We start from the raw sequence: 23,120 nt of genomic DNA on the forward strand, positions 1-23,120 counted from the left end.
AGCTGTTAGCAGCGGGGGGGGTTAGGTTTAGGGTTAGGCTAGGGGATGGGGGGGTTAGCGTCAGGCACCCCCGGGGGGAGGATAGGGTTTGGCACCCTCCCTTCCCAGGAGTGTTAGGTTTAGGGTGCGGGGAGGGGGGGTTTAGGTTTAGGCACCCCTGGGGGGTGGTTAAGCTTAGGCACTAGGGAGGTAGGTTAGGGTTAGGCACCACTAAAGGAGGGTTAGGGGGGAGAGAGGGGTAGGGATAGGGTTAATACTTACCCTGTGTCGGGATCTCCATCTGCCGGCCTTCCAGGGTCGGTATTTCAGGCGCCGGGCATGGGTCCGGTAGTATAACATACCGATTCCCATAGCCCTGCCTGATGCATTCTAGGCTGGAATACATAGGCATTGTGCATGCGCCACCGAACTCTGACTATGTACATGCAGTACATCACACTCTGTGATCATGTTTAAACATACGTACAGTATTTGTCTTGCATTGATACTGTAGTTTGCAGACCGGCGCTATTCTATGCTATAGCAGTTATGCCTGTTACCATATAAACAAGTAACAAGTATATGAGCAAGTGGTCTTTTACAATTATATAGAGGTTCATTATCAGTGGGGTTTTTTTGTTCATAAATCATGCAATACATCAATCAAAGTGGGAACCTAATACTACAAAATGCAAGTACAAATATTGAGCAATGAGTATAAAAAAATAAGTTCAAATCACGCTAAAAAACCTAAACCAGAAGTTACATATTAACAAATGAATAATGAAACCATACATGGCATGCATGAGCTTCCTCTAATGTCATATATTACTTCCTTTATAAAAAGAAGAAGTTACAATAGATTAGTAGGTGGCTAGCAAAACATTAATGCATGAAAATACAGATTACAAATGTGAAACAGGAATTAGATAATACAAAAGTAATAACAAACTATACAAGTCATGTAAGTGAAATCCCACTATTCTCTTTACTATGGATTAAGTACAAACTGTACTATTGCAGGATATGGATTACAAATGGCAAGGACAAGTAATAGAACAGTACTTCAAAGAAATCACAGGATGGATTCAGAAATCACACCAAATCATTATTTTCCACCCATCGTTGAGCGGAAAAGGATTTATTACTGTTATCACTACTACTACCCAAAAGGTGTTTTTGTTGCTGCCTGCCTTCCCTTCACCATCCTTCTCTTCTCATGTCTTACAGCTGTATTTGTTTATAATGTCATTGCTTTGAAAACAGAACTTTCAAACCTGCAAGATGAGCTGAGAACATACAGAAAACCTGACAGACAGTCTCCAACTTTAGTGCTGGAAAACAGCAATGAAGTAAAGAGTCAGACCCACTCCAACTGGGCAGAGGACAATCAGGTCAGTTTGTGGAAGCTTTTGTCTAGTGTGAACTATTTAATATGGTCAGATGAAAAATAATTCATAAAAATGAAAGGAGAGATGCTGGATAGAGTCCCTAATACGCTTGCAAGAAAGGGGTAAGGACATGGTATATATTATAGTGCTCATGCAGAATTATCTCTGAAGCTCATAGTGCTTTCTTCATTGATCCTGCATATATTATACTAGCAGTTGTTCCCAGTGTTGGATGTTTTTTTTCTTCAGTTTCCTTATTTTTATCCCTGTCCCTGCCCCTCTCTGTCCTGCCTCCCATCAGCCTCTTTATCTGCTGCCACTTTTTTTTTCTCCTGTCTCTATTACTTATTTTTACCTCTTCTCCTGTCCATCATCAGTTGATCAGTTGCTGCACTGCCAGTACGAGTCACCAGTATCATCGTCAAGGCTGGTGCACATCTGTCCTAATATGCATTATGCATACACACCATCAGGTAACCAGTGACAGTGGACATTGTGGTAGTGAAGTTGGGTGTGTCTGCGGCATATGCAGAGTGTCTGTGATGGGTTTTTTTTGCATACGCTATGCACAATAGGGTCCGACATGCACAAGTGCAGCAATGAGATTACCTCATTTTTTTTTATCTCTCATCAGTTTTTTTATGTAGACTTTGGGGCTAATTCCGCAGTGCATGCAAGTGGACTGCTGAACGCAGATTCACGATTATCGGGAATCTAAGCATGCGCAGGACCCACTCTGCGAGTGTGCAGAATGGGTCCTGCTAACGCATGCTAGTCCTTGAATACCTCTGCCTGATTGACAGACAGAGTCATTTAAGGAGCGGTGCTGGGACAGGGTTGGCCGGCATTCCCGGAAACGGGCCATGTCCACTCCGTTTTCCGGGAGTGGCCAGCCCAGAGAGTGCGTGGATGTATGCAGTCTGCTGGGCTCGCAAGCCAGCCAGCCTCGCGATCATCGATCACTGATGGTCGCGATGATGATGCCAGCACTGCGATCTCTGTCGGAATGCTGGGTTTACAATGCAGCAGGGGGTGCCTGCGTGCAGCTTTGCATCCTTGCTGAATAAGGCCCTTTGTTTTGTATATCTTAATATTATTATTAATATTTTTGATACTTTAATTGATACATGAGAAGAAATATCAGATCTTTTGTATTATACAGAGCTTTTATTTAAAAGAAACCTAATAGTGAATGTGCTTTTCACTATCAAAGCAAGCACCAAAAAAACTTTCTTGTGCTTAAGATTTGATTAGGTGTAACTGTTTCTGATGTATACTATATATACATTTTGCACACATGCTACTGCTGCAGAGTGCCTGACTCAGCTTATAGTCATAAATGGGCTATTTTTATGTATATTCACTTATGTGTTTTAATTACAGTACAAAAGTGTTTTATGTGTTTTTTTGGGGTGAGTTTTATTAGAGATGAGCCCCTGAATATTGTGAAGTGGTTTATTACAGGGGTACCAAATGCTTTTAACTATCCATTGCTTAAACACAGTAGACGTTTACAAGAAATTGCTATCTTCTGATGAGTATTGGTTCAGATCATATAGGGAATCTTTAATAAATGGAAATATGTATGGTGTCGCAAGATCAGGTCAAGGGGTGCCATCTCCAAGGGTAAACAGAAGCACTTCTCTTGCAGTAACTGATTGATAGCACACCAGTCTAGTTAATTGTTACAAGTAATCACAGCTAGTGTTATTTTGCAGCACAAAATAAACAAAACATAAAATAAATCTTGGCCTGTCCAGCTCTAACTAATTATAAGTCTCTCTCTCTAAGGTTGAGAGGACCTAATGTCCAACTCACACAAAACAGCATTTAAATGCTGTACAGCATTTATAAAGCCATATCGGTGTCTCTCAACAGGTTTGTTAGCCTGCTTCCCAGGCAGTGAGAGACTAACCAGAGAAACTGATACACCTTATATCAGCCTCTCAAAACTGGTGTGGTAAATAATTACCACACAGAAGTTAAAAATCTGGGACATACATAGATCCAATCAACAACTTTCCCAGTGCTTTTGTCACATATCCCCACTCCTGTTTCAACCTGTGGGGGGAGAAAACCTGTAGGTCCTAAAACAAAGGTATGGGACAAAGCAGTTGGCTTCCTAGCCTACACTTTCTTCCTAAAAGGTAGTACCTGAATGTTTCTAATGACCATTTAATTTCCAATGCTTCTTTTTCTACAGTGGCATAATTGCATGTGTTATGAACTCACAATGTGCATAAACACAAAATCTGAACCAGTCGCAGGTGCACAAAAAAGGTATACTTAACATAAAGTAAGCACACGTGAAAGCAGGTTTTTTTAGCAAATCCCTTGCAGGCTGCAGAATACAAAAAAGAAACTCATGGTACATTTCATTGCAGGCAAACAGAATAGGAAAAACGAAAATACAACCTGAGTCAAAAGCAGGCAACAGGTTAATATACTGTAGTCCAAGTTCTTGGCTCAGAACAGGGGCAGGTTGCAAATAGACAAGATCAGAATCCAGACAGAGGGGTATGACAGAAGACAAAGTAATCCAAATTACTGCTAAGATCTTTGGCAGGCTGGAGACAAAAGCAAGGTGAAAACACACACTGGAACGTCAGAAGAACACAGGTCCAGCACAGGAAACATTAATGACCCAGCAAGGAGTGCTGGGGTACGGCAAACTATAAAGGCAGATGTCATGTGTTGGCAGTGCTGGTAATGAATGACTAATTAATCACATGACACCTGGCAAGAGAACAAAGTTAGAAAGACAGCACCTCTGGCAGGATCCAGAACTGCAGATTACATATTAGTAGGGGTGTGATATGATTTACCGCCGTACGTGAGCCTGGCGGTTGAAATCTCGACAACAGCATGCCGAAGAGCACAGATCCCGATGGAGGTAAGTAACCTATCTAACCCTCCCTTAGGGGTGCCTAATCCTAATGTACCCCCTAGTGCTTAACCATAACCTCCCCCCAGAAATGCCTAAACCTAACCACCCCCCCTCCCCACACCCTAAACCTAACCCTCCCGGGGATTGCCTAAACCTAACCTCCCCCCTGGGGGTGCCTAACCCTAACCCCCCTTCCCCTAGCCTGACCCTAACCCTCCCAGTGGGGTACCTAACCCTAAGTCCCCCCGAGAGCCCCTAAACCTAACCCCCAACCCCCCGCACTGCTGTCTGCTCGCGATGCCCGGCTTACCTTCTTTCGGCATTCCGGGCGTTGGGATTTCGGCGGGTGGATAATAATAGGCATCGGGATTTCGACAGTCCCTTGCCAGAATTTCCAAGTCAGGAAGCCGGCATCTGCATTTCGACCGTCGGCTTCTTGACTACCTCCCATTAGTAGGCCTGCTTACTTCTAGTGGTAGGAAAGCATACTGCTGGGAAACATAGCAAACCAGAACAGAGTTCTCACATAATGCCCCACTCCAGAAGGCAGATGCTCCCCTCTTTAAGGTCATCTTTAATTCTTCTTCTTACTTTTTACTTTGGAATGCTCAGCCCACTCTGGGTTAATTTGGCATCCATAGCTGCAAGTACAGAGGCTGGACTAAACCTCCTGATTACTGCCCTAGAGAATACATTATAATCTTGCAATGGAGGTCTTTAGAGTCAAGATGAGAGTGTGCCCATATCAGAGCCTCTTCTTTTCTCTCCTGTACCCTGAGCAAGTGAGACTGCCAAACAGGACTATAAATGACTACACATTCAACATAAGCAGCAGCATACTGTCTATGGGGCCTTAGAAATTTGGGCCTGATTCTGAGCCGCTCGCTGTTTGCGAGCACTCGCTCTGAATCAAGGCGGGATTTTTTTTTTTCGGCCTCCAGGCCGCTCGCTAAGATGTGGGTGGCCACCCACAGCTTTTGCAAGCGGCCTGGCGATGGTCGCGTTTATCGCAACCATCGGGCTTGCAAGGAGACCCTGTGGTAGGGTCTCAGCTCTCGCAAGCCTGAGTGGACTTCCTGCTCTAATAGAACAGGAAGTCCACTATTGACATCACGAGTAATGTCAGTAGGGCCGCCCACAAACGCCAGGCATTCTTAAGGGAATGCCTGCATTTGTGCAGCCACCCCCCCTCCCCGCCTACAAAATGGGGTGAGCTGTCAATCAACATCGACAGCCGCCCCGTCTTGTAGGGAGACCCATTGCAACGGAGCTGCCGTTGCAGTACGGGTCTCGCGCATGTGCACGCCGGAGGCACGCAGTCGGGGACCATCGACCTGCTTGCGAGCGCTGTGCGCTCGCGAGCGGGTCTGAATCAGGCCCTTTATCCATTAGCTTCTATAAGGAGGTGGATGTCCCATGTAACCCAAATGACAACATCTTGTATTGGAAAAGACCCTATGGTGCAGAAACAGCTGACTTTGCTTTTGCATTGTCTCTGTTACAATCACCAGGCAGTTTGTCACTTTCTAACACATCAGTGATTGTTCCTACCACTTCCACCTGCCGTGTGAGTACTACTCCATTGGATGCTAGGCGATCTGCACGCCGGATGACGTCTCGCATCACTGGGAGCACGGGATGATTCTCCATTGTTCTGATTAGTGCGTCACCTCTTTTATGCCTGGCAGCGTCCTCACAGCCTTGCCGGCTATAGCATCTCAGTACGTGCTCTTCCAGTTTCTGTTTTGGACTTTGGGCCTGATTCAGAGTTGGGAATAGAGTGAGATATCTCTTTCAACTGATCATCTTGGTGAAACTATGCTGCACTGCAGGTGGGGCAGATTTAAAATGTGCAGAGAGATTTAGATTCTAGTACTCCTAGGAGTTCTCTGTAAACCCCTACTACTCTGAGTTTAAGTCGAGGTGGGCGCCTAAGTACCAGTGAACATTCCTAGTTCTAAGGGAACAACGGGTGGCTGTTAGTGGCAGAAGATCTCATCTTTTGAGTTCTGGGGGGTTTACACAGGATATCCTAGGGTAACCGTAACAGTCTCACAATGGCACTTTCCAGTACAATTTGCTTAAGTCTAGTGTGTCACGCTTGTGTTTGTTTGTGGAGCCGGACTAGCGTTGCTGGTTGGAATGGTTTCTAGAGCACGAATCCAAAAACTGGATAGTCTTATATAGTTACGGTTTATGAGATGTAGTCTGAGGCTGAAGGAAGCTGCTGCACAGTACTTGGCTGAGACCCAGAACAGAGACAGTGGTGTGGAGTCTAACATGCCGGGTGTTTTCACCACGGAACCCTGCAAGGGAGTTTGGGTTTAGCTGTACCAATCGTGCAGGTCATTGTCATCTACTTGGGTTTCGCTGTACTGGCAGCTGACGACTGAATCTCCGGGAAGGAACCAGACTGGACAACACCGGGTTGGAGCCGATGGTATAGGATATCGAACTGAGGGCTCCGTCGTGCGCATGCGCGAGACCCGGCGAGTGACAGGCTCTCCATCGCTCCGGGTCTCGCACCAAAGGGGGCGTGCTGTCGATGTTGATTGACACCACGCCCCCTTTGGTGGGCGTGCCGGGGGCGTGCCAGCCAGACGGAGGCGTTCCCATGGGAACGCCTACCGTCTGAAGCCGGCCCCACTGACATCACTAGTGATGTCAGTGGGAGTGATTTTGGCTCTGGTAGAGCCAAAATCACTCCAGGGCTTGCGGCAGCGAGACCCTACCGCAGGGTCTCCGTTGCAAGCCCGATGGTCGCGATGGTCAAGACCATCGCGACCATCATCATGGATGCTCGCATATGCTGTGGGTGGTCACCCACAGCTATGCGAGCGGCCAGGAGGCCGCTCCATTTTCATGGAGGAGGGCCCTGATTCAGAGCGAGCGCTCTGGTCAGAGCGTTCGGCTCTGAATCAGGCCCTGAAACCGATGGTGCAGGATATCAGACTGGAACCAATAGTACAGGATTACTAGGATAGAACTGGATACAGGAGCTAGTGGTGCAACAAGATGATAATCTGCACTGAAGATCAATCACAGGAATAACCGCAGAAACTCAGATGAAATCACACAGCTAGGCAGAGAACAACATTGCCCTGGCAAGTGCTCAGTGGTCAGAGAATCCTTATATACCCATGAGAGAGCAGGGATTGGCTGCAGACATCAGGTGACAGCAAACTGGTCTGTTGGCGGATAAACAGTCACCTGATTCAAACTGTCATGGCTGCGCCCAGCAGCCAGCACTGCAGGGAATGCTGCACATGGAAGCCGGGGAGACTGCAGGAGGGAGTCTGCCACGGAGTCGGGTCATGGATCGGAGATCCAGGTAAGTGACCTGGCGGCTGCAGCGGTGTGTGATGTAGGGCCTGATTCATTAAGGATCGCAGTATCGATTACACACGCAGTCTCACTGCAATGATATGCTAATGATTGCAATTGCTAAGCAAGCGCAGCCTAACATAAGGATGCCCCCTTTACCTTACACACATCCGTAATACTTAGCAAGACTGCAAAACCATCTGTAACATCAGGTACAATCTGAGCCTCACACTTGCACAAAGTCTGATCTTACTCAGGATTTGCTAACCTCATCGCACGTAGTGAAAGCCCAAGCTGCATATGGCAATGCAGTGGCTAATTTGTGCACACCCATGCAACGGTGTTCAAACGCACTGGCACGCCTGCGTTTCACTGACCACCCCTCCATCACCACCCCCAAAACGGCAGTGGAGGGTTCGCACATGCGCACTGCGATGCATATGCATGCGCAGAGTGCAACTATCGGCCGATTGCGTGTGTAATCACAATAGCGATCCATGCTGAATCAGGCCCATAGTGTGGTTAAGTACTGTGCTGTTCCCATTATTTCAATGAGTTAACACGAGGCATTGGGTAGGCACCAAATTTAGAAACACTATTCAATTCACGGAGATAATTGCAGAAGCGTAGGCTACTGTCAGGTTTCAGAATGAGTACAATATGACTTGATCATTCACTATGTGTTCACTAGAATTCACTAGAATTAGACGCCTGTCATTTTAACCCTCGCCGGGATAAAGAGATCGGGAAGCCGGCTGTCGGGCTTACGTGCGCGAAGAGTAAAAACATTATACTTTCGTTTTGAAATTGTTTTGTGTACTTACGTGCGCCAGCTTCCCGATTGCATACCTTCCAAAGTAGGGTCTTTAACTGTTCTGAGGCAAATATATATTTTCTTACTTTAAATTCAGGCATTCCGCCAACTGTTTCAATAAAATTTTCTACTTCACCAGGGGGTACAACATTCTGCACCCTACTGCTGCTCTCATCATTTTCTGACTTCCTAATCATGCTTGTAAAAGGGAACACTTCCACTTCCACTGTCAATGGGTTGTGTATTAAATCCCAGCTGTCGGGATGCCACGTCAGAATACCTTCAGTGGCATCCCAACAGTCAGAATCCCGACACCCATAGAGAACACTGGTGAGTATTTTTCTAACCCCTACTCTGACCCTCCTTCCCCAGTACCTATCCCTAACCTCCCCCCTAGTGCCTAAACCTAACCTCCCCGCACCCTAAACCTAACACCCCCTCCCCGGTGCCTAAACCTAACTTCCTCCCAGTGCATAAACCTAGCCTCCCCCTTCCCGCACCCTAATCCTAACACTCCCTCCCCAGTGCCTAATCCTACCCCTACCTCGAATGCCTAACCCCACTACCTAACCCTAACCTCCTCCTAACACCGGGATACTTATCTTTGGGATGACGGCGGTCGGGATACTGGTGCCGGGATCCCGACCTGTCGGGATTTACGCCGCTGGTACTCAAACCGTTGCCATCTCGCACACCGGGATGCCGACTACATCCCCTGTCAATGTATCTGTAACATTATTATGGGTCTGGGTAATTTACTTCTGTAACATATTAGGTTTCCCACAACTTCCATATGAAAGATCTTGCCCCAATATAACATCAAATAAGGAACTATTCCACAATCACTACAGTGGGACCACACTGTATTTATTTGTTTACTTCAGCAGTACCATAATGTTGACTATCTGCATGTTTACAGGATACACCAACAGTTTTCCCCTGAATATTTGAGGGGTTCTCCAACTTGGCTTTTAGAAGAGTAACCAGGGCTACTAGAATCTACCAGATCCTCTAACCAATTGCCTCCTACAGTAATTATACACATTTGTTTATCTGCCTCAGCCTGTTGGGCTGGAGTGCAGGCAAGCTGAGCAAAGAATTAAACACTGTGATTTACACAAGCAGTATCACATTGCATAAATTCAGAGGTAAGTGGAGAATTAGCTGCAACATCTCCCAACCAACCATATCTAAAACATCGGATCCTAGTTTTATTAATATAGGATAAAATAGTATACGAAGTAGAAACCTCCAATCTCCAGATTCCAAGTCTACAGTCTCTGGATGTTTAAGTTCATTCCACTCCCCAGCACCCTTTTCCCCTGGAACAATCTTAGCAGAGGTCACTGGAAATCACCTTTGCAGAACTAGGGGCTGGTGATGTACACTCAATAGTTCCTCAGCCACCACATATCTCTCCACCACTTCTGCAAGCTGATCTGCTGTTAAAGGGACCCTGTGGCTCAGCCACTTTCGCAGAACTGCAAACAGGGTTGGAAGATATCGGTCCATAATGACCCTTTAACGATCTGTGGCCCTGTTAGAGTCTCTGGCTGTAGCCACTTCTTCGTGAGATAGATGAGGTCATGCATTTGAGAGCGGGAAGGTTTATCCATTTAGTATACCCATCGTTGAACTTACTGTGCTAAAACAGACTTTGCAACACCCAAATTAGTTAATTTCAGTTATCACTTTGTCTTAGTACAGGGTATCAGCAAGGCTTAAGTCAAAATACTCCTTTTGTGGTTCTCCTGACAAGAATAGTGCCAAAAAACCTGTCCACTGATCTAAAGGCTAACTTTCTTAGCTATTCTTTCAAAAGTTGCTAATTAGGCATCAACATAATCATTGTCATCTTTTGCAGAAAATGACTAGCCTGTATGGAGCTGGGACTAGTTGTGATGTCTGGGGAAGCATTTCTAGATAGTGCTGCAAGATGCTACACCACCTTTTTAAAGGCTTTGCTGTCGTGGTGCTGTTGACCACAGAATTCCTTGTTAACCAATTGCTGTTGGTTGCCTCCAGTTTTCCTCAACAGCCAATTCCTGTTACTGTACCTCTTGATTTCCTCAACAATCAAATGCTGTTGTCTCCGGGCCTCCTCAATGGGAAATTGGTGCACCCTGGTGGCTTCCATCTGACCTGATGTAGCCTGCAGGAGGCCTTAACTATGTAATGTGAGAGTAAGTTTATACTCATTTATACTTACCTCATACTCAAAAATGGTTTTACTTTATGTTCCCTGTAATGCTACATATTTGATGGTACAGTTTACGCCCAGGACCTACTTTGCTTCTGTACGCAAATATTTCTGTGACTGAATTCTCAGTTGAGAACTATGGCCCTCATTCAGAGCCGCTCGCTAGCGGCAGTACGCTCGTTCCGAGCGATGTTCGCACATCTGCACATGCGTACGGTTTTTAGTACGCATGCGCGAACCAGTCAGTGCGGCCGAAAATTGTTTGTACGCTATATAGCGAGTGCCTGCTATTTTGAGTGACAGAATGAGGCGTATGTGGGTGGTAACAGGGGAAGGTGCTTGAAAATGGGGGAGTGGAATTCGAACGCAGGCGTGCTTAAAGGTCAAAACGGGCGTTTTAAGGGAGTGCATAATTAATACAGCAGCGTCATTGACCGTCACTTGTTTTTTTTTAACTCAGAACTGCTCGCAAAATAGCGGTTGAAAAAACCAACCACAAGAATAGCGAGCAGTTCAGACGCTGTTCGATGTACTCGATTAATCTAATAAATAGCGGACATGACGTATGGTGCGAGCGGCCAGGGGGTGTTTTTATCAAATAAACGTGCGTATGTTTTGCTCGCTCGTTCAGACTTAGAGGTGTGAACAGACTGCAATGTGCGAACGGATCATTTGAATAGCCACCCCTTGTTTTTGAACGAACGACCGCAAATAGCGAACGGCTCTGAATGAGGGCCTATGTATCTAGCATACAAATATGTATAGTGAAAAAAATGTGCCTGTCGTCATCAGCAAACTCATAAACATACAAGGCCAATTTGGAGTGCAAAATTGACTTGTGCTTTCATGTCCCTACTGCACTGAGCTGCACCTATAATGCTGGTGCTGGGCTAGGCTGCGGTGGCAGCCTAGCCCAGCACCAGCACACAGTCACTGCTCTGGAGTCTTTTCTAACTGAAATTAAAAATTATATTGCATATTTCAAGAAATGTGTGTTCAGTTCAGATGAGTGACAGTGTATATTACTGTTCTGTGGGCCCGATTCAGAGACGGACGCAATGGCGATATATTTACGCATGTGTGTAAGTCGCACTGCGCATGTGTAGCGTTTGTTTTGCAATTACAGATCACACAGAGGATTCACTCAGAAAGTGAATGACAGGAAGTCAATGTTTGGGAGAGGTTATGGGGGGTGGTCAGGCAAACGCAGGCGTGTCTGTCCATTTAAATGCTGTTTCATGGACGTCCATAAATTAGCTATTGTGATCTCCAACGCAGCATGAGATTGTCAGTGTGTCAGGAGAGCGGCTGTATTTGAGGCAGGTCAGAACTGCTGCAAAGCTGCATGGCTGGGCAATGTGCCTCAGTGTTACTGAGATTTTCGAAATGTAACATCATATGCAGCTAAGAAGACAGCTGTGGGAGTCTCCATGCTCAGTTAAGCTTTGAAACTATTACCATATTTTTGCAGCTGTGTTCTGTGTGAAATCGCAGCTGCATATGGTGTAAAGTGTGAAAAAAAGGCTGGGCAGCGGAGGGGGGGGCTGTTGTGGTGTGAGGTGGTGAAAATAAAAAGCAGGAGTCAGGACAGGTGCTGGAGTGAGGTGGCGAAAAAAAAGGATTCTTTTCTTCTGTGGGTTTGTGTCAGATGTTGGGGTGCGGGGTGCCAGGAATGGGGGGGGGCAAAGCATATTCTTGCACCTGGGCCCACCACTCTCTAGTTCCGCCACTGGTGTGTGCAGTGGCGTCCCGCCTTCATCTGCACCCCAAAGCAATTATCACAAAGACCTGTTCCCCCAATTGCATGCAAACAATTGGCAGTGTTGTTTGTGTCTAAAAAACAAAGCCATTAGTGCAAACATATTTCCATAGTGTGTTATCCTTTCAGTGTCAGAGACAGTGTGTGCGGTGGTTGTCACGACCAGGACCGCGGGTTCACGGGCAGCGCGGACCTTACCTCTCAGAGCGATCTGACAGGGCCCTTCCTGCAGGAGTCCTGGCTTTTGAAGATGATCCTGGGCCTGGAGATCGGGCAGAGTAGCTGGCACAACAGTAGGCAGTGCATTCCTGTGCAGCGCTAGCCAGTGCAACGTGTTACACAGTCTAGCTGTGTTAGTTCCTGTTCTCCCTTGCTTGTATTGCTGCAGTCATTCGTTGGCCAGCCTGCTATCTCTCTGCCCATGTTCCAGCTCGTTCCACCTCTGACTCCGTCCGGATTGCAATCTCCCATTGCCTGTCCGATAGAGGGTCCTGCCGTGCCTGAAGGTTCTGTGTCCTCGTACGCCTCCAGTCCCGGCTTTAGTCTCTGACGTACCTCATCTCCCTCAATTGCCACAGTCTTAACTTTCTGCACCTTCCTCCATTCGTGAGTCACACCCCATTAAGACCGGCATCTTTTCAATACCAGCAAATGGTCCCACATTTTGCTCCTGTCTCCACTCCGGATCCAAGCTCCAATCAAGTCCTGACAGTAGTGTCCTACCATCATCTGCACCCCAAAGCAATTCTCACAACGATGACGCAATGACACAAACTGACCTTTCCCAAGAGACCCACCGATGAGGAGGATGAATCAACTAGGTGCACCAGAGTGAAACACCATTATGACATCTGGTCAGGTTTAAAAGAATTGCCCAAAATTATTGACACCTCCACCATGACTATGGGGCCTATTCATCAAACCATAATTTTCATTTTTAAGCTATTACTTTCCATATTTATGTATCACTAGTATTCGTCAAAAGACTTAACACAGGAGATATGACTAAGGTCTCCTTGTTAAGTCCGCCTTCATTAATTTCCACACTCCCCATACATTAGTATTGGGATGTAGAAATTAGGCTATTCATCAAATTCCGAAAATTATGTATTTTCGGAATTTGATGGTGTTACTCTACGCCATTCTGAGGTGGTGTACATCCCACAATAGTGTATACAAGCTGCTGTCTACACAGCAGCTTGTGCAGGAAAGGGATCTTTTCATATCCCTTCCTGGTGTCTTCTTACAGCCTGCGTCTCTCCATACCATACACTTTAGCACCCGCCGGTATGGAGCACCTCTACCCGTGACCCTCTTGCTTACCTTCGGGTTTAAAATTGATGGAGCGATGGTGGGGAAGTGGACCAAGGACATCAGTGGGTTCGGGGCCGCTGGGGGACAGATCCCGGCCCACTAACTGCTGCATGCCGCCCCTGCAAACTCAGAGCAGAGCAGCTGGCAGAAGCACTGTATAGGGATCCCGGGCAGGGGCGCCGAGAGGGGGCAAGAGCGGGTACAGATTACCCGGGCCCGGGCTTCCTGAGGGGCCCGGCGCCGCCCCCCCCTCACAGCAGCCCAGCATACAGTGTGTGCTGAGCTGCATTTGGAGACTGCTTGTGGCTGCTGAGCAGCAGCCACAGCAGTCTCCTATGCCTGTGCGGGGGAGCGATCACACTGATCGCGCCCCCCCTGGCTTTGCGCTGGGCTGAGGGGGCTCAGAGCACCCCCCCTCCCCAGCGCGAAGCGGAGCTGCAAATCTTTGGTTTTTTTTTTCCTCTCGGCAAGGGCGCATGGCCAAGCCTCCCCTTTTAGGCCACGCCCCCTATTACCGGGGCTCGCCACAGCTCGTGGCGGGCCTGATCCAGGGCAGGAGGCAGCAGGAGGCATCAGCTGCGTGGGTAGTCAGGGGAGGCAGCCTTCAGGTGTGTGGGAGCCATGGGAGGGGGACAGCCTTCAGCTGTGCGGGAGCTTAGGGGGCGAAATAGCAGTCAGCTGTGCCAGTGCCCTGAAAAGGGGGGAGAGGAATGGCAGTCAGCTGTACGGAAGTCTGGGGGGGAGAGGAGCCATCAGCTGTGCGGAAGCTGGGAGATGTGGGGGTGTGGAGAAGAGCCGTCAGCTGTGCGGGAGCTGGGGAGGTGGTAAAGAGCCGTCAGCTGTGCAGGAGGGGGGGAGAAGAACAGCAGTCAGTTGTGCGGGGTGTTTGGGGAAGAGGGGACTAGCGGTCAGCTGTGCTGGGAGTCCGGGTTGCAGAAGGAAAGTATCTCTTCTCCGAAAAACTGTCTTCGCAAAAATGACAGTTTTTTGGTAGAGATACTTTTGTACAGGATGAATTGCTCCATTAATTAGGTAGAACTCAATGCGAGTTCTAAACCTAATTAACACTGCATAATTTTTAGTTTTGATGAATAGGCCCCTCAATCTGATACAGTAAGCATTAGTAGAATGGTGGGGGATTATTTGAATGACAATGTACAAATTACAATGTCACACAGTCTCTTTGAATACTGGGAGAAAAAAAGGGAATTTGGAACCCCTTGTACAAACTAGATTTGCTTCACTTAAGCTGCCCACCCTCCAGTGTGTACTCGGAAAGAGTGTTTTGCACAGCTGGGAACCTTGTGAGCAATTGGCGTAGGAGGCTACTTTCTAAAAATTTGAAAAAAAATTTCAGATAAATTAACTACAGTACAAATTATATGAGAAAGACCTTTGCTACCAATTACAACAAAGTACAGCGACTACTGTAAGGTCAGATTCCAGTGGAGATGAGCTAATATTGTGTGAATATATTAACAACACTGATGAGGGTGATAATTACATCTTCCAACTGTAGACATAATTATTAACACTGTTAGCTTCCTTAAGCCTATTGGTAGCTGGGTTTTCTGGGGGCCCAAACACACCATGCACTTCAGCCGCAAAAGTGGCAGTCCCTATTGCTTGATTTGTTAATCTGTGCATGTCCTTTTAATATACGACATAAGGGTGGGTGGGATGGCCCAAGGACAATTCCATTGTTCACCACTTTTCATTATGGGCTTTGCAAAGATTCTGTATGTTTTACAGGCAGTGTACTGTATATTACTGTACTTTACATTCCTTTTTTTTTTGCAACTTGTAATGCTATCCATCACCAGCTTCTTCTACTAGCTTATATGGGCTTCCCAACTGTCAAATCCTGGCAAAGTACTAATGACAGGCATTGAAAATCCGACGCTTGTCATTAGAGCTACTCCGGGAGCCTGACGCCCGGCATACCGAACGAATGTAAGCCGGGCGTGGACAGCCATGGTGGTGAAGGTTAGGTGTCATGGCTCCTGGGGGGAACTTAGGGTTAGGCACACCCTGCCCTGGGAAGGTTAGGTTTAGGCTAGGGGAACCCCCTAGCACCTCCGGGGGGAGGGTTAGGCACCCCCGGGGGGAAATTAGGGTTAGGCACCCCCCGGGAGACTTAGGTTTAGGCTGCAGGAATGGAGGGGTTAGGTTTAGGCACTTAAAGAGGGGTTAGGGTTAGGCACTAGGGGGGAGGTTAGGGTTAGGCACCCCTAAGGGAGGGTTAGGGGGGAAAATAGGGTTAGTTATACTTACATTATTAGCGATTGAGATCTTCATCCCTGCCGGGCTTCCGTTGTCGGAATTTGAACCACCGGCCATGCGGTAATACCTACTACATCCACTTATATGGGCCCTGTTTCCTGCAGCTTCTCAAGAGATACAGACTAGTATCATCAAATCATATAATTAATAAATAATTATTCAATTTGATTAGGCTGTTACTGTGCCTTAAATCCTGAGCAATCAATCTCATTGGGATTTTGGATGATTGTTTGTTTGGTAGTGTTTTTCATTTCTCCAATTTATATTTAGAGTTAAAATATTAGCACAAATATTTCAATGAATCAGTCTATCCATATCATTTGGATTCTTGTTTTTTAATGATTTGTTCCATTAATCACATATTTATCCGTAAATATTCATTTTAAATATTCATTTAAATATTAATTTAATCGTTCAATCAATTAATCAATCCTTTACCTGGCTTCCACTAATACTACAACCTTCATTTACCTGTGTTGGCCTCGGGTTTTTGATCTAGTTCTTGATTAATGAAAACATTCTATAGCATCGTATAGTTTATATTAAACTGCCATCCTATCTGCCACTGCAGTGCCACCTAGATGTTCTGCATTCTTTTTTAAGCTGTCATGTGTTTGTGCCCCTGCTTTGTCATAGTTTAGCCAGTGAGCTCACTGCAGCCTTTGGCCAGTATGAGTGAAAACTGAAACCAATATTATGACCTGTGAGATGGTCAAAATTTACTGAAAATGGCTGGAAACTAATGTTATTGAGGTTAATAATACTTCAAAAACAGGCTCAAATTACATGATTTTAGCTGTTTTTTATATATTTTTTTAAAGAAATCCAGATGCAAAACTAAAACAATTGAGTATGGTTTTGGCAAAACCAAAGCCTTTAAGGGTGGTTATAGCAAAACCAATACTAAAACACAGGGGTCTGTGTACATTATGTCATTATGAATTGTATTACTGCTCAGAAAAAGACCCCACTTGGGTTGAAACGCGTTAACTAGCATCATTAATGACTACTGCATTACAAAGAATTTCCCTATATTATCCGGAGAAATAACATCTCTCCATCGCAAAGCATTATTGCAGATCCGGACACCAGCTGACACCCGATCACGGGTCCCGGAAGCACCCGGAAGTACACTAGGAAGAGGACCACGTTCAACATAAGCCGGCGAGGGGCAGAAGCGACATACTGCGCCAGTGAGGGCAAGGTGAGTCTCTCCATTTGGGTTAGGGTGCGAGGTCTCTGGTTTCCCTGAAACCTTAACCAGCACCTCTTTCCCTAGACTACAGCGACCTGCACCGTCGCGCGCTCATGGAAGCAGTCTGTTCAATCAGGCGGCCAACCGGGGTGTGTGCTCGGCGCGGGTCCCCCAGTCAAGAGAATGCTGCCCCCTCACTCCAGGGCCATACTCTCTGCCCCAAGAAGACCTCCCCGGGCAACAGCCATATACACCCTATATCACCCTGGGCACACAATACAAAGAGGGACGCCGCATGTTAGTGTGACCACAATTACCTTATGACACATTAACAAATGGACTGATCTACTTTCATCACCCTTCTTCAGTGCCTACACTGAGGGATTACATGACAACCTGTGCATATCCAGCTCTTGTAAGACTGGGAAGCACACAGACACCTAAAGTGACTAACTACATCACAGTGGATAACATCTGCATCTGCACAGTGGATGCTAACTTCTATGACTGTGTAAAGAGACATTGATTCAATTTCCTTTTTGTCCTTTTACCTGACATCCAGAAATAAATACTACATCATTGAGATTTAATATCCCTGTATTTTATTTCATATATACAGAAAGGATTTTTTTCTAGTGCATTTATTATCTTGTTATGTATTATTGTTAGAGGGATAGACATCCTTCTCCATAAGTGCAGCCCACCCCGACCACTTATTTACCGTATAGTACCCAGTCCAGTGCGCAACAGATCAACCTGTATATGTCATTATGAAGGGATTTTTTTACTGCATGTAAGGGGAACACCCCCATTCTTAAGTGTAAAATACTCTTTTTGTACTACACATATGTACGAAAAAGCATATCCCTATGTCCAAATGACATACAGTGAAAACAGGGGAGGAAAGGGCATATATACATGTAGTCAAGGAGTGTGTATATATATATATATATATATATATTTATATATATATATATATATATATATATATTGCAATCTTCTTAGCGGTGGTCTTAGCCACAGATAGGCTTGCTGGGAGGCACATCTGTTCAGGGTGCTCAACTCGTGAAGAAAAGACCTCTGCTGATAATAACCAATATCATTTTCATTACAATAAAAAAAGCTTTTAAGTCAGTAGAAATAAAGAAATAACACTCCCTCCCCCTTCTTATTCCAAAAGAGCAGAACGGACTTCTGTGCTGGTGGCAGCAATCGCAGGGTAATAGCATGGGGTCCTCCTGTCACAATGTCACACAGCACCAGCGTCTTCAGCACAGTGCTGAAATCCACAGGGAATTGGGCCTAAAAGAAAGGCCCCTCTTCAAAGAATAAACATTCCCATACTGAAAGCACCACTGTTCCTCCCTGTTGGTGGGTGTTGTGTAATGAATTAGTAAATGTCTGGAAATCAGCATTTATTACTTTGGCACTACTGGTCCAAACATAGCGTTGCAGCCATAAACTGCTTGGATATGCTGGCAGTTGTAAAACTATAATCATCAGCTCTGACAATCTACAGACCGATAGACCTCCCGGGAATCAGAGATAGGAGCCATCACTTTTGATTTATGTGGGTTAGTTTTCAAAGCAGATTAAATTGTGTCTAACAGTGAAAAAACAACATATGGGATTTTGTTCATTATAATTAATGTATTTTATTTGTTAGGCACCACAAGGTGTATGCAGCACCATACAAGACATAGACATAGAAACAAAGCACAACAGTGAGTACAAAGCATTGATACAAATATGGCAGTAAAATCATAATCAGGGAGAGACAAGTACAAGAGAAAGGATAGAGCAGCTCACTGTAACTAGAGTCAGCAGGCAGTGGTGGGTGAGTCACAGGGGCAACCCACAACAGCTCTCAATGATCCTGTACCCATAGAATAGGTGAGCATACATGAAGAGGAGAAAGAGACAAAAAATAAGAAGTACTGTTGGTAAATATAGTGCAGGGAAGAAGAAGGGAAGAGGGCCCTGTCTGAGAACTTACTTTCTACAAGAAAGGGGTAAACAGTTAAAAACAGAACTGATGATGAGGCAAGGTGGGTAGAAGGAGGGAGTGAGAGAGAAGTTAAGAGTAGGACTGGTAATATTTAGTGAAAAGGTGTGTGTTTAGGGACTGTTTAACCACTTGCCTGGCATGGTCGCATTATGACATTATGCAGCCCGGCGGCTGCAAAGAGGACGGAGCAGCTGCCGGGCAAATTCTCCTCTCCCTGCCGCCAGCTAGATAAAGATAGCCCAGCGGCTGAAGAGACAGAGCAGCCACTGGGAAAACTACACCCTAATCCTCTCCCCGGCAGCACCCACACCCGTCGGCTGCTCCATTCGCCTCTGCAACCGCCGGAGAGGACAGAGCAGCCTTCTAGCAAATCTTCATCTCTCCGCCGCCGCCTAGAGACCCGGTGGCTGCAGAGAGGACGGGGCAGTCGCCAGGCAAATCCTCATCTTCCCTGCGACCACACCAGGTTGGGCTTTCCCTGACATTGTCGCATCTGATGCGACCAGTTTGAAACCTCCCGGTCCGTCTGCTGCCTTGGATCCTACCCCTGTGCCAATCACTGCTGGAACCAGTGCTCTGGCAGCCCTGTGCGGCTTTAGAGGAGACAGAGCAGCCGCCGGGCAAATCAGAATAACATTCCGCGATACTCCAGGATGGACCAGCCGCCGGCCAAATCCTCCTCTCCCCGCCGCCTAACCTCAACGCCAACTAGATAGTCACAGCCTTGTGGCTGCAGAGAGGATATGGCAGCCGCCGGGTAAATCCTCATCTCCCCACCACCGCCTAGAGACCCTGTGGCTGCATAGAGGACTGATCAGTCGCCGGGCAAATCCTCCTTTCCCCACCACCGCCTAGAGACAGCCCGGCAGCTGCAGAGAGGACAGAGCAACTGCTATGCAAATTCCCCTCTCCCAGCCGCCGGCTATATAGAGACAGCCCTGCGGCTGAAGAGACAGAGCAGCCGCCGGGAAACTTCTCCCATGTTGCTCCCACACCCTATTCCTCTCCCCAGCAGCACCCACACCAGACAGCTGCTCTGTTCCCTCTGCAGACAGCAGAGAAGATGGAGCAGCTGCCGTGCAAATTCTCCTCTCCCCGCCGCCGGCTAGATAGAGACAGCCCGGTGGGTGAAGAGACAGAGCAGCCGCCGGGAAAACTTCTCCTCTGCAGCACCCACACCCTAATCCCCTCCCCAGCAGCACCCACACCCGTCGGCTGCAGAGGGAACAGAGCAGCCGCCAGGCAAATATACTAGCAGCCAACTGTCCTCCTCTCCCCCCCGTCTATCTAGAGGCAGCCTGGCTATCAACGGTCCACCAGCGGCTGCTCTCTCCTCCCTGCAGCTGCCAGATATGGGTCCCGCCGGGCAGCAAGCAAGGTGCTGTACCCCACTCACGATTCTGTACCATCGATGGTGGCAGCCCCAACTGATGTTACAGAAACATCGGTGGCTGCGGTCTAAAACAAGCAATGATTTTTATTGATGGTTGCACCATTGATAAATAATAATCAGTTGTTTGAGACCGCAGTCACCGATGTTTCCTTAACATCGGTTGGGGCTGCCATCGATGGTGCAGCTGTCAATAACCATCACTACAGTATACTGTAACATTTGATATTTTTATGGTATACTGTACTTAAAAAAAATAATAATTTTTTATAAAATCATGTTGGATAAGTTTTAAAAGGATGATCTTGACCTAATTCAGTCTTAAAAACAAAAACGTCAATTTCGGAGCGGTTTTTGGAAAAAAAAATTGTCAATTAAGTGGTTAAAGCTGGGAGACTGGAATATTGTTGGACGTGATGAGGGACGGCATTCCAGAGGAGGATGGGAGGATGTGACATGACGCAACAGTCACAGGAAGAGTGTGGGAGTAAGTGTGGACTGAGATGAGGTTAGAGATGTAGGTGATGGAGGAGTTATTTAGGGCTTAATGTAAGGGTGTGGAGTTGGAACTTGGGGGGTCATTCAGACCCGCTCGCGAGCGCAGGACTCTCGCAAGCGAGTCGATGTTACCCCACTGCGCATGCGCACGACGGAGGGAGCTCCGTCGTGCGCATGTGCGAGACCCGGCTAGCGACGGGGTAGCCGTCGCTCCGGGTCTCGCACCAAAGGGGGCGTGCTGTCGATGTTGATTGACAGCACGCCCCCTTTGGTTTGCGTGCCGGGGGCGTGGCTGCCAGACGGAGGCTTTCCCATGGGAACGCCTACAGTCTGAAGCCGGCCCCACTGACATCAGTAGTGATGTCAGTGGGAGTGATTTTGGCTCTGATAGAGCCAAAATCACTCCAGGGCTTGCGGCAGCGAGACCCTACCGCAGGGTCTCCGTTGCAAGCCTGATGGTCTCGATGGTCTTGACCATCGCGACCATCATCATGGACGCTCGCATAAGCTGTGGGTGGTCACCCACAGCTATGCGAGCGTCAAGGAGGACGCTCCATTTTCATGTAGGAGGGCCCTGATTCAGAGTGAGCGCTCTGGTCAGAGCGTCCGGCTCTGAATCAGGCCCTTGATTCTGAAGTAAGAATGACCATCAGCTGATGACAGAGAGCATGGCAATGTTTTGTTTCCCCTTGTACAACCCACAAAGCCATGCTCTCTTCCCTGATTGGCATGCTGTCTGGCAAGTTTAGCCTCCAGCTGCTGCACTAATGGCCGTGGATGATGTAAACCATTGATGTTTTCCTGCCATCAATGTAAACCATTGGTGGCATCTTCAATGGAGATTATTGATAGTAATTCCTTTTCTAAGGAGATAAGTAGCCAGTGAAGGAGGTTGTATTACTGATACCATGATGTAACAAGGTCTGAAATGTATGTGACTCAGATCTTTTGTTCATTAATTTAGACTTGCCCCCACTAGATGGTATACATGAGAACACTTTCAAATTGCCAAAGACAGGATGTGCAGTAATTGTTAAAAAAGTTCTGCTTTATATATGTGTATGCATTTTATTCATTATGTTTATATGTCTCCAGTTATCTGACACAATTAGTCTAAGGGATTACAAGTTTTAAGGATGGGTGAATTGCCCTGATTAGTAATAGGGCTGGTTATATAAGGAGGGAATTGGTTTGGTGTGCTGATAAAGCAGTTTCCTCCAAAACTGTTGCATATGTTTTCCCCTATGTTCTAAGTTGCTGTACATGAATAAATGTGGCTGAAATTATCCTATGCTGAACAGTTTATAAGAAAAACCACAAATATTTACTTTAAATAGTTACTCAACAAAACCCACTTTAACCAATATGTCATTCATCTAAATCCATGGAGAAATCCTCTTCTTTCTTCAGCTTTGTAATTCATAAAAGAAAAGAAAAATTAACCTTATAGCCCACAGATGCTGCTCCTTGGGGACCACCTTTCATGTTCTGCTAACTAATATAGAGCACCATTGATCTGTTTGGTCAGATCTTGAGAAAGCCATTCTGATTGGTTAGCAGTGGTTTGACCCCATTTAAGGTGAGAATACTTGGAACTATGGTGTACTATTGGAAGTAACATGTTATAACTACTGCTTGAAGGAAATACAGTCCCAGGCCACCTAATTACTGAACTCAGTCAATTTGTTATTTACAGAGAGAAAAATCGCCAGATAACTATAAAGAAGACATTGACGATCGACTTAAAAAAAGTCGATCACGAAGGTACACATCTGATGGAAAAGGTAAGCAAACACCTGCTGTCTCAGCATGATTATCAGGGTTGGGAACTTTAATAAATAGGTCCCACTGTACTAAAGATTTTGGATGAATTGTAGCTGTATGTAATAGGGGTGTGGAGGTAATACTTTCACAGAGCTGCAGTTAAATATCATGGTAACACTAAACAGTGTATTTTACCTTCATGGTTCAGATATAAAATAATCAGTTTTGATGTTAAATGATCCTATAAACATATGGCTAATGGGGCTTTACTTTGTTCGGCACTGACACATACTGTAGCATGTTGAATAACCTTG

At 46.4% G+C, this 23,120-nt stretch overlaps 1 protein-coding gene across 1 annotated transcript in view; it reads left to right on the plus strand.

Annotated features, from left to right (window-relative positions):
- The first annotated feature begins 1,061 nt into the window (after positions 1-1,061).
- TNFSF13B (TNF superfamily member 13b) overlaps positions 1,062-23,120 on the plus strand; it is a 53,346-nt gene continuing 31,287 nt past the window's right edge. Inside the window, exons 1-2 of the mRNA XM_088456718.1 lie at positions 1,062-1,373; positions 22,739-22,826. Of these exons, the coding sequence (XP_088312844.1) occupies positions 1,062-1,373; positions 22,739-22,826 (400 nt within the window). The remainder of the gene's footprint in view (positions 1,374-22,738; positions 22,827-23,120) is intronic.

The sequence above is a fragment of the Taudactylus pleione genome, unplaced genomic scaffold, assembly GCF_031769625.1.
Source record: "Taudactylus pleione unplaced genomic scaffold, aTauple2 ptg000041l, whole genome shotgun sequence".
NCBI lineage: Eukaryota > Metazoa > Chordata > Amphibia > Anura > Myobatrachidae > Taudactylus > Taudactylus pleione.